The sequence below is a fragment of the Ambystoma mexicanum genome, chromosome 2p, assembly GCF_040938575.1.
Source record: "Ambystoma mexicanum isolate Mex_15411 chromosome 2p, UKY_AmexF1_1, whole genome shotgun sequence".
In the NCBI taxonomy this organism is placed as follows: domain Eukaryota; kingdom Metazoa; phylum Chordata; class Amphibia; order Caudata; family Ambystomatidae; genus Ambystoma; species Ambystoma mexicanum.
In genome coordinates this window covers 933559040-933571233 of record NC_090923.1, presented here as the reverse complement: position 1 = coordinate 933571233, position 12194 = coordinate 933559040, and the positions used below count along the sequence as shown (strand labels likewise).

The 12194-nt window shown below is 49.5% G+C and overlaps 1 protein-coding gene across 2 annotated transcripts in view; it reads left to right on the top strand.

The window, feature by feature from the left end:
• ERCC2 (ERCC excision repair 2, TFIIH core complex helicase subunit) overlaps positions 1-12194 on the top strand; it is a 1037455-nt gene that overhangs the window by 382782 nt on the left and 642479 nt on the right. For both annotated transcript variants that reach the window (XM_069644679.1, XM_069644680.1), the window contains exon 11: positions 5936-6104. In XM_069644679.1, coding sequence (XP_069500780.1) covers positions 5936-6104 — 169 coding nt within the window. The remainder of the gene's footprint in view (positions 1-5935; positions 6105-12194) is intronic.

Here is a 12194-nt window from a genome sequence, read left to right as displayed (position 1 = left end):
TGAACAGATTCCTAGTGGCGAATGACGTTTGTGTCCTTGCTAATTGCTTCCACAAAAAAGATGTGTTTCGCTGATATTTTTGTTTAGAAATATTTTCAGTGCTTGATGAACTTTGGTGATTGTAGGCATGGAATGGGACGGCCTGAAAAGTGTATAAAAAGTGTATAATACAGTAAGATCAGGCCTTGTACACAGCTGTTCGGAGATACAGAGCAGGCAAGAAGACCAGGGGCAGACGCACCAGCCTGGCTTGAGAGGGAGCACAGAGGTTTTCCATTTGGGAGGGGCCAACTGCCTCTTTTTTTCTTTTACTGGATCCTAAAACCTCCAGCCTGGCTTCTGGCTGTTTTGAAGCATTTTGAGTCCCTAAAGGACTCTGCCTATTGACATTTGAGCAGAACTTTCATTCTGTTTAAGCTGCTTGGGAAACCATTCTGTTTTTACCCCAAGGCAAATCAGCTCACCACCTAGAGAGCAGACACCTTATTCTGGATTGGCTATATGCTGGCCCTATTGATCTCAATGGACCTTTTAAACCTTTTTTGATGCATTCTATCCTATTTGTGATACTTTTTGATGAAAAGATATTGGTGGCTTTTTAATATGTTTCAATGGCTGTTCCTTGAATTGTGGATACTCCTAGCCATCCAGTCTTCTCCAGCCCACTCCACTCACTACCTACTAATGTTAGTGAGTATGTGAGGCCTTTTACCCTTTGTTGATATCACATTGAGAAAGGTATTGAGGTATTTGGGCAGGTGCTTCTATGAGGTTGCTTATCCTGATTCAGCGAGACACATGATTCCGTGAAGATTGCCTAGCATGATCTGGTGAGGGAGGTAGGTAGCTTTTAAGGTGGCTATGGTTTCTTGGAGAAGGTTGATAAGTCTCAGTCTTGATCAGTCTTGATCAGAGGTTGGGGCAATGACAATGATTTAAGCTTTTTCCTAAAAGACGTTTTGTATTTTCAGTGTGTTGTGCATATTGACTATAACCATAGCTATGCTTCTTTATTAAGTATTTCTCATAATTAAAAGATGTATTTTATACATGAGTGTAAGACACATTCACTGAGTGTTCATTACTGAGTTTTATCTGATGCATTTGAACATGAATATCAAGTGTGGGGCATCTATTTGACGTGTAATTTTAGAGTACATGTCTTTTAATACAAACCAATGGTTACTGGATGGTGTGAGCAGTAGACTGTCAATAAAATATTATGTGACATTGGTATACCTCTCCTGTGTTGGCAATTGAGAGCAGCCACCTACTGCAGGGGTGATAGCCTGCTCTCTTTACTGTTGCACAGTGACAGGTATATGCTTTTCGCCACCCCTTCTTCTACCAAAGCCCCTACTGGGAGACGCTCCCATGGGAGTGGAGGGAAGGCTCTGGAGGTAGAGGTGATAATAAGCACATCAGATCAACCATTATGGTTGGTCCCTAGAACTGCCTTTTGATTCTCAGCCAACCCCACGGGAAGTGAGACTGATAGTCCAGAGACCGATACTTACCTAAACCAGTTAGGACCAATATGGAGGCTGCCACAATGGGCTCACAAAGTGCCCACTTGGTCCGAACTGCCATTTTGGGCCTACCTCATGAACACTGTAAAAAAAGGGCGGCCTACAAAACAAAATGTCCAAGAGCAGGATTTTTAAAAAAAACATTGGTACCCCAATGGTTACCACAAAGATATATTTGGTTGCCAATGCAGTAAAATGGCTTGTATACTTGGTGAAGCTAAAGCACAGCTACCACCAACCTACTCCCTAAAACCAATGTAAAGTGACACAATCACACTTCAAGGCAACCCTGGGACTGGAGACCTAACGGTCAACCCAATACCATATACCTTATTTATGATAGGAAATGGTTGCAATGGCAAGTCCTCTGACCACTGAAAAGAAATCAAAAGGCCACAAAAAACAGGGAACAAAGGCAAAAAGGTGAGGTCCCCAAAAAGTGGTTCCAGAATCTCCTAAATAGGAATTCAAACGTCTTCTTAAATCACTATGGTTCAGTACTGCATAGCTATAGACTGTGACAAGCTACCTTTACAGATGCAGGCATTGACCCACCATCCTGCCTTCAAACTCCTGCCTGGCACCTGATAAATGTTCCTACGCACCAGGGATGACCTGTGCAGCCCCTATTCCCTTCTGTCTTAGGCCAGCATGATAGGAGAGCGAGACCTAGACCTCTGCATCCCCTCCCTTTTTTGGAGTATTTGCTCGGCACACACAACTTCGAATCTGGTATCCCCCCTTTACTTCGCTGATAAACACTTCGACAGCACTTATTTAGTTTCCATCACTTCGTCATACCTTCACTGTGTCTGCATTTTGGTGAGAATGGCTATGGTAAGGTAAGCTATAAGGCAGGTGTAAGGTTAGGGTTGAGATCAAGGGGGGCATAGGGAGAGGAATATGGGTTAGGAAAACGCGATACAGGGATCTCCCCTTGTAATAACGAAGTGAAGGTATGGCAAAGTGAAATAATGAAGAATTAAATGCATGACGATCATGGAGACGAAGTGATGGTATGGTCAGGTAATTACTGGCAAAGTAAGGACATACATCCCTCGAATCCTAGTGACATTGATCAGAGCCATCAGCACCAACTGAAGATGGGAAGGTAGCAAGAAGGAACTGAATAGCTACAGCTACAGTGTGCCTAAGGTTCAGGGTTCATGCAGATCGGAGTTTGCCTGGAACTAACCTGCATTGTCCCAATGATATTCTGACTCTCCTGCACTGCACCAACACCAGACTTACCGGACCAATGTGACATTTCAGTACCATCTCAGTGCATTGAGATGTGGACCAAAGACTGCCTCAAGAGCCAGACCTGCAATCCCCTCTGTGCCCCTGATAAACCCATGCTAGATGAGCAGATGAGCTTGTGATACATTTCACCTAAAACTAATTTACTGCCTCACATACTGGAGCTCGACAGACGAAAGACTGACTGAGGCGTTGAGAGGAGAAAAATGAAAAACAAAGTGCTGCAGTCTTCACATTTTATGAGTGAGCATGATTGCCTGGCTCCAGACATGGATTAAACTTTGATTATTATGATTTTGACAATCAAGAGAGAAGAGAGTAATTTCTAGAGGATTCTCAAAAAGGTTTGGGATACCCTCTACCGAGAATGAACACAGCCAAATAACCTGTTCTCCAGCCTGGGGTCTGGCATGGATTCACATGCTCATGAATATTCCCTGTCGTCAGGCTGGGAATCCTCAGTAAAAGAAAAAACAGTTTCACGTTCACTTACAAACTGTATTTCTCATTTAAACCAATCACTGCCCTCTGGGTCATACTGCCCACATCCAATGACAGCCCTCTCCCTAAGCCTCTCCTCTGGCAGCCATCTTCAGATTTTTACTGCACGCTTCAGTGTTGGGAGTCCTCGAGTTTGATCTGAAAGCTACTTCTATGTTTTTTTCATATTTTTGACGGAAAAAGGTTCTATTTTTGTTCCAAAAGAGCTTCTGTGCTTTTGTCTCCATTGGCCGACAGCGGGGATCCGTTGCCAGTGAATTTCATCGCCCCTCAAGGGCGAAGATCAACGAAGGTTCCAGAAGGCCATCGGCCCTACTTCCTGCCCTCTGACCATGATGGAGGAGGGAAGGTCCCTCTTCAAGCCCTGCACCAAGTGCGGTATACGGAACAGGTCTGTAGAAGACACTCACCTACAATGCCTCTACAGCCTGCATTCGGACCATAAGGAGGTGGAATGCGAGATATACCTTGGGTTCTCCATGAAGATGACAAAGGACAGGCACAGTAGACTGGCGGTGTGGCTTAACGCTAAGGCCTCTGCCCCGTGTTCCGAGCAGGGTCATGCCTAACCCAGGACCGGACGGTCCGATGAGTGGTCTTCTAAGTCCTTTGAAGGCGCCTCATCCGTGGGTGCCCCAGACAAGGCAAAGAATCGCAAGTCTGAGTCCACTGGGGTCGCCGCAGAAGCGGGTCCCAAGGTGGATAGGGCGCTGTCAACGTCACCCTCTGCCTCCATTGCCAGCCGGCAATCAAGCTCTGCCTCAAAAAGAAAATCTAGCCTGGCTAAACTGCTGGAGAAATCTGAGAGGCCGCGGACAGAGGAGAAGAAGGCCGAACTGCCCAAGCAGGCACAATCGGCGCATGCTAAAACTTTGTCGACGATGGAGTTGGTGGCAGCTGTTCTGACAGCTAAGGGAGCTGCCCCTGTGAAGATAACCCCTGCAGAGCAGAAAGTATCCTTGCACCCTAGGCGCGAAAACGGTTTTCCTTGTGGCCATCACCTCTGCCAGGAGGGTGGGTGAGATCCAGGTCCTATCCTGCAAGCAACCATACCTGACTTTCCACGAATTGAGGGTGGTGCTGCAGACGCACCCTCTTTCATGCCGAAGGTTCAGTTGGAACTCCACCTCAACGAGCCTTTGGTGTAACCTGTATTTTTCCCCCGAAACCTCTGTCACCGGGTGAAAGGGCCTTGCACTCGCTGGACGTTGCTTGTTCCTTGAAGTTCTACGTAACGCGCATGAAAGCTTTTTGGAAGACTTCACAAAAGTTTGTGAACTTTGGTCATGTGAACCATGGGAAGGCCTTGTCCAAGGCTTCCATTTCAAGGTGGCTCTCCGGCTGCATCATGCGTTGTCATCGGTTGGTGAACCGACTGCTGCAAAGCTGTCCAAGAGCCCAATCCAACAGAGTGATCGCTGCGATGACAGAGTTCCTGTCTGGTGTGCCCCTGCTGGACATCTGCAGGGCTGCTACTTGAATGTCCACACACAACTTCACAAGGTTCTACTGCATTGACAGGGATTCCAGGGAGGCAACCAGAGTCGCAAAGCAGTGCTATGCAACCTGTTCGCTTGTGGTGAGTCTGTTCCGGAGGTAAGAGTTAATTGCTTCTGTTGAGCCTTGCCACCTCCTGTGGTTGTGTAATGTTGTACTGCTATGTATTCATTATTCGTGAGCATGTGAATCCATGCCAGACCCGGAACAAATTACTTACCTGTAACTATTGTTCTCCAGCATGGTTCTGGCATGCATTCACATGCAAACCCTCCCTCTGACCCCTCTGCGGTCTTCTTGGTCATACTGCCACTTTACATGCTTACCAAATCTGAAGATGGCTGCCAGAGGAGGGGCTTAGGGAGAGAGCTGTCATTGGATGGGGGCTGTATGACCTGGAGGACAGTGATTGGTCTAAAGGAGAAATACAGTTTGTAAGTGAAAGTGAAACTTTTTTTTCTTTTACCAAGGATTCCCAGCCTGATGACTGGGAATATTCATGAGTATGTGAATCCATGCCAGACCCATGCTGGAGAACAATAGTTACAGGTGAGTAACTTGTTCCTTCTCTGGGAAGGTGCCCACTCTGAATGGTCTACAACCATGTTTTAGCTCAGTACGTTTCACAGAGTAGAAGTATCCATTTGCATGTCTGGTCCCACCCACTTAGGCAGTCCAGCATCAAAATGCTAGAATATTCTTCTCTGAACAAGGGTGCCAACAGCAACCCCAGACATGTGTTTCGGCCTAGTGGGGCCTCATCAGTGATGTGAAGCTGTGCCTCTCTAAGCACATTGAGCAAGGGGTCCATGTCTGGATTACCTTGGGTAACTTAGGGTGAAACCCCAAGTTCCTAAAAATTCACAAAAATGTCTGGGAGCCCATCTACCGAGAATGAACATGGCCAAATAACTTGTGCTAGGTGGAGGTACCCACTCAGGTAGGTCTACAACCACGTTTTAGCTCACTGTACCTTTCAAAGAGGATGCTTGCCTTCCATTCTTTATGCATTGTTAGACTGGACCCACGAGGACTGGAGACCTTTACAGGCTTGACAGAGTTGGGAGGAGTAAACGTGAGTTAAGGGTATTCTGATTGGTCATGAGAATGAACATTCATTCACACAGTCCTTTTCTGCCCCCTCACAGAGGCAGTGCCTGGGAGCATCCGGACAGCTGAGCACTTTGTGGGGTTCATGAAGCGTTTCCTGGAGTATATCAAGTCCCGCCTGCGTGTCCATCACATGGTGCAGGAGAGCCCACCCTCCTTCCTGAAGGACATCTTTGAAAAAGTGTGCATTGAGAGGAAGCCGCTCCGGTAAGCGTCAAGCAGTAAGGGAAATGTGCTTATGTTGTCTATATTTATGTCGACAGCAATGCTTCAATGTCATTAAGTATTCCATAAGTAACCTCATGGAATTCCTGAACACACACACAACTCTCACACACTAACTCAGTTGAACAATGAAAATGGGAGAGTAGTAGGTTTCTACCTCTTACCTACGCTATGAAGAGGAGAATGGCGTTAATCCCGGCTCATATCATTGTTGCTAAATACCTAATTTTGTTAAGTTATGATTTTAATATATTTGGAAATACTACAAAGTCTTCTAGTTTGCACACCAATGCACTTCAGTACTACAAACAACTTTTTTGTTGATTTATACAGTTATTTAATAGAAAAATAATACATATCAGACATAAACACAAATCATAGCATATTAATTTTCAAGTCTAAGGCAATGTCTTCTGTGTAAAGAAGAAATGATTACAGCACATTTAAAATTGCATATGTCTGCAAAAACAAAATGTTTAATGCATATTTAAAATTGCATGTGTATTTTTGCAATTTCGATTTACTTATAAGTTGTGTTGAAATATTTCAGTGTGTTATTTTCAAGACAGTTTCCTTTTTGAGAGATTGGTTGTACTCCTACATCTCGTCCCCTTTCCTCCATACTGCATGGGCGTCCCTCACTAGGGACGGGAGACAGAACCTTTTTCACCAGAAAAATCATCTTCCCCTTTAAATGTAGAGGCGCACGGGGTACAGCCCTGGGAGCATGCGCTCCCCTGGCTCTGCCCACCGGCGCCAGTCCTCTTTTACGCGTCGACTGGAACGGACCGCTTTCACCAGCGCTCTTGGGTTAGGCATCAGGCCTAATAATTCCACACGCTCTCCCCCGGAGAAGTATTTTTGTCTTCTTTTTTTCCTTCAAATGTAAGGTCCCGCTTTGTCCTCTGGCACCACGCTCCTCCCCTGTGTATGTTGACGACTGCATGCTTCAGCCTGCGAGGGTCCCTTCACAGCGTCCGACCCCCCCCCCATGCCCTCTGCCGCCTTGGCACTGACCACGGCTGGGACGGCTGTACCGCGTGTGACGCTCTCACACTGCGAGCCCTCAAGAACAGACTAGCTAAGTGGAGGGAGCTTTTCCGAAGGTCGACTCCACAGGACCTAAAAGCTTTCATGAAGCGGAAGACAAGGCCCAAGGTAGATGCACTGTTCGCCTCTGCACCCCGCAAATGCGACTCCTTTCCCAGGAAGCGCACTAGCAGGAGGACCTAACAGGCCCTACGACCAGCACAAGCACCGAGGCTGTCCCAGCTACCGACTACCAGGCCGAGGGATTGCAAGATCCTACCAGTGATTTTGCTGAGGGACCGCAAGGTTCTATTATCGGGTCTCAACCCGTGGGGATACGCCCTAAAACTGAACTGATGTCTGAGGGGGGCACCTGTAGGCAGTACTACCGGCTCCACAGCCGAGGGCACTCTGCCTACCAGGCCCGACCTGAGGTGCAGGGAAGGTTTCAACCTCCACCGCCCCGCATACTGGAGGAAGCCGGTCCCAGCGAAGCAAGTACCACGATGCAGGCATGTGGCATGCAGCAAAACAGCATGGCCGCCGTACCAGACAAAATGATTGCTCACTCAACACCATCTCCTTTTGGGGACCAGGTAGGGGAGCGAGTTTCTAGGTGGGACTGGTCAACTCCTGTCACTTGGCCCACAGCATACCCATCGACCTCGCAGGGCAGATGCACCTCGCCCCATACAGCGAGACAGGGCGCGCCTAGGCCTCAGCTACTTCATGCCCCTGCACCTATGCCTATTCCATCAAGCACTCCTCCAGCCTGTGAAGACGGGTTCTTTGAGAAGTTCCTTAATCTCATGAGGTCCCCTCAGATGGGTACCATCCTTAGGGATGTGATCAGGGACATGCTTCCTCCGGTACAGCCGCTACCACCCACGGCCACGCCGCCTTTACGTCCAGCTCCTCTGGGTCCAGCGCAGCCACAGGTGCCCACGCCAGTCCCTCTGACACCGACTCCCATGCCTGTACCAGTCACGGCAGCCCCGTCTACACTGCCGCAGCAGCCTCCAGCGCTGATAATCCGTACACCACAGCTCCACTCCTCTAGCTGCACCAGACCTGCAAGACACAATGGTGGACACAGATGAGGAGGAGAACCCTGACACTCCAGTCATCTGCCAAGGCCTTTCACAAACGTCTGGCAGGCCTGGCTGAGTATTTGGGGATCCCACAGCCACAGGTTGAACAACCGGAGGCGGGGGTATTGGCAGAAGGTCTAAATCTACGCCCCATGTGTAGAACTGGAATCCCACTGCAGAAGGACTTGGTGGCGTTTGCCAAAAAAGGATGTCTCAAGCCACATTCTACCCAGCCTACTAATTGGCGTCTCGACTCGAAGTTTAGGCAAACAGAAGGGGACCCCCTCTTACTGTCAGCACACCCCCAGCCACACTCCTCGGTGATAGCGGCAGCATCACTGTACTCTAAGCCTCAATCATCCTCGACTACATCAGCCTCAACACTCCTGGGTAAGGAGGAGAAGATCCTGGAGGCATTTGTAAAGAAAATCTATTCCAATGCCACTCTCCATCTGCGCCAGGCCAATGCGGATGCCATGTTGGTGGCGGTTAACCAGAGGCTCTGGCGGGAGATCGCTGACTTCCTACCTGAACTCCCTGTGCAGAGCCAGGCTCGCTTCAAGGCTGGGCTGGCTGAAGCCAAAATAGTGGCACAGGACATAATGGAGTCCATGGTGGCTCACATTGATACGTCTGGTCGTGCCATCTGTATTGCTAGCGACATGAGAAGCACGGCTTGGCTAAGGGCGACGAAGTTCAACCCTGATGTCCAGGAACGTATACTGGACCTTCCTTTCGAGGGGGGGCAATCTGTTCCATTCAACAATGGATGAGGAACTTCATAAGAAAAAGAATAGCTTGCAGACTAAGTCTTTATCGATCCTCACCAAGTCCACCCGTTAGACATAGCCAAGCCTCCAGCGCTCAGACAAGGGTCGGTCCTTCGGAATCTTGATGGGCTTCCAGGAGAGATGTTCCAGACAACTGGACAGATCCCCGAGTCAGCACAGGCGCAAACCATGCAAGGTTGCTCATAAGGTCTTTTTACAGTCCCCCTCCTCAGCGCCAGCCTCAGAAGGCAAGAAATCATGACACTCCCTTCCGGATTCCACAAGTCTCCGGTGGGGGGCAGGCTTGCCCTTCATGCTCACTGCTGGTGGACAAGATTCACAGACCCATGGATCCTCTCCGTAGTATGAACGGGCTTCCGGCTCCCTATCGCTCCTTCTCCTCTCTCCCCCCTCCGCTCCCACAGATTGGTACAACAGCTCTGTTGGCGGAAATACACTTGCTTGTAGAGAGTCAGGCAGTGGGGGAAGTCCCAGCCTCTCAGCAGGGTCTTGGCTTCTATTCAAGAACTTTCTCCATACACAAAAAGAACCAGACTTGCCTGACAGTTGTGTTGGACCTTTCCACCTTGAACCTTTCCCTTCCTCTCCAAAAGTTCAAGATGGTTACCCCAGTGCTAAGAGCAGAGACATTGTGTGCGGGAGACTGGATGTGCTCCCTGGATCTGAAGGATGCTTACCTACACGTCCAGATCTGGCAACCCCATTGGTCCTTTCCTAGGTTCAGGATCATGGGTTTTCACCTCCATTACAAGTATCTACCCTCTGGCCTTAATTCGTCCCTCCTTTGGCCTCGATTCGTCCTTCAGGGTCTTTACAAGACTGATGAAAACTGTTGCAGCCCTACTCGGGGTGCAGGGGCATCACATTTACCCATATCTAGATGACTGGCTAGTCAGGGCGAGGTCTCCGGAGGGAGTCCAGCACACGGTTTCCGTCCTCATGGATACACTACACGAGCTGGGATTTTCCATCAATCTTAAGAAGTCACAGTTGCCCCCCACGCAATCTCTAACCTTACTGGGCCTTATCTGGGATATGAGCTCAGAGAGGCTCTTCCCCTCAGCGGACAAGATTGCAGCCATCAAGAGGGCCACGGGCATTTTCTCAGCAGAGCAGTGACCTTGGCATGGTGGTACCAACACCTCTTAGGCATCATGGCAGCATGTCTCCTTGCAGTGCCGCATACAAGGCTTAAAATGAGGCAACTGCAGTTGAACTTCGCAGCCTCTTGGAGTCAGGAGAGCGGTTCCCAGGCAGAGCAGGTCAGCATCCCACATCATCTCCACCAGGACCTAGTCTGGTGGAGTATGGACAACAACCTGCCGATTGGCAGGCCCTTCTGCCAACCAGCACCTCAGGTCACCATCACCACAGACCCATCCCTGGAGGGCTGGGGAGCTAGTTTGGGCAGCCACAGTGTCCATGGGTGATGGTCCTGTCAGGAGCAGTCATCTCACATCAACTGGCTCGAGTTGATGGCCATCTGGCTTGCTCTCAAAGCCTTCCTTCCAATGATCAGTGGAAAGGCAATCCTCATTCAAATTGACAGCTCCACCAGCAGGTATTACATCAACAAGCAGGATGGCACCAGGTGGTCTCCCCTCTGCACTCTAGCAGTCAACATTTGGGAGTGGGCTCTGATAAACAACATGCACCTGGCAGCAATCCACCTCCCTGGGGAGTCCAACCTAGAGGCGGACCGGCTCAACAGGCTGGATGCGGACTACTACAAATGGCAGTTGGACGAACGGGTCCTTCAAGGGATCTTCAACAAGTGGGGTCATCCTCGGGTGGATCTCTTCACCACCTGGGCCAACAGGAGGTACCCCCATTTTGCGTCCTGGCAGGGGCTCTATGGGCAACGCTATGCAGATCCAGTGGAACAACATGAACGTGTATGCCTTCCCTCCCACTCCCCGGGTGCACAGGGTAATCTGCAAGATCAGGGTGGCTTGAGACCTCCGTATCATCCTGATAGCTCCCTGGTGGCCAGCAAGGCCATGGTTCTCAGAACTGCTCAGCCTCTCGGATCAGGCCACAGTGCACCTTCCGCTTGTCCCAACACACCTACTCTCAGAAGGGAGGCACAGTCATCCAATCCAACCCCCCAGAGGTTAGCCCTCGCAGCATGGTTCCTGAGCATGTCACACTGAAGCATCTGCATCTGTTACAGGCTAACCTGGACATTATACAAGGGGCTAGGATCTACGCTACCAGAAGTCAGTACAAAAGCTAGTGGACCAGGATTTGTCACTGGGTGGAATCAAAGGAGGTGGATCCGTTGACTTGCACGTTGGACAACGTGCTATCCTTCTATGCGCACCTCGCACACTCGGGGGTGGGGGGGGGATTGGTGCAGGTAGAACATGCCGCACGTATCTGGCAGCCATTGGAGCATACAGGAACTCGGAAGAAGAGGTATTTTCATCCTGTAATCCGGTGGTTAAAAGGCAATTGGCGGGTCTGACCAGGCTGTATCCGCCTATCAAGAAACCACACCCGGTGTGGGACCTCAATGTGGTCCTCGGGCCTCGGCGCCCTGGCGCATAAACCATTCGAGCCTATGGCGTCCGCGGACATCAGTCTAGGCATCCTCGTGGGCCTTATCTCGGCACGCCAGATAAGTGAACCTTATACTACGTTTCATAAAGACAAGGTGGTGCTTAGAACTCACCCTGCATTCTTACCTAAGGTTGTCTTCTCTTTTCACCTAAATGAGGAGATAGTGCTACCAACTTTCTTCGCTGACCCTAAGGATGACACTCTGAGGTTATTGCACTGTCTGGATGTCAGGCGTGCACTAAGATACTACCTAGACATGACCAAGAACTTATGCAAATCAGTCCTCTTTGTCACCTTTTGGGGGGGGGTCAAAGTCTGGCTGTCAGGCCTCCCAGGCTTTCATAGCAAGGTGTATGGTTACGGCCATCAAGGAGGCGTATTAGGGGCAGCACGAGCCTCTCCCAGCAAATATGCTTGCCAACGCCATCAGAACTAAAGCCACAGCTGTTGCCTTCCAAAGGCACGGCCTGTGGCAGGTTATCAACAAGGTGGCTACCTGGGCTTCTGCCTCAGCCTTCTGCAAGCACTACTGCTTGGATGCCGGCTCCAGGTCGGACGCGGCTTTTGGTCAAGCAGTGTTAAGGAACTTGTTTTCTTAA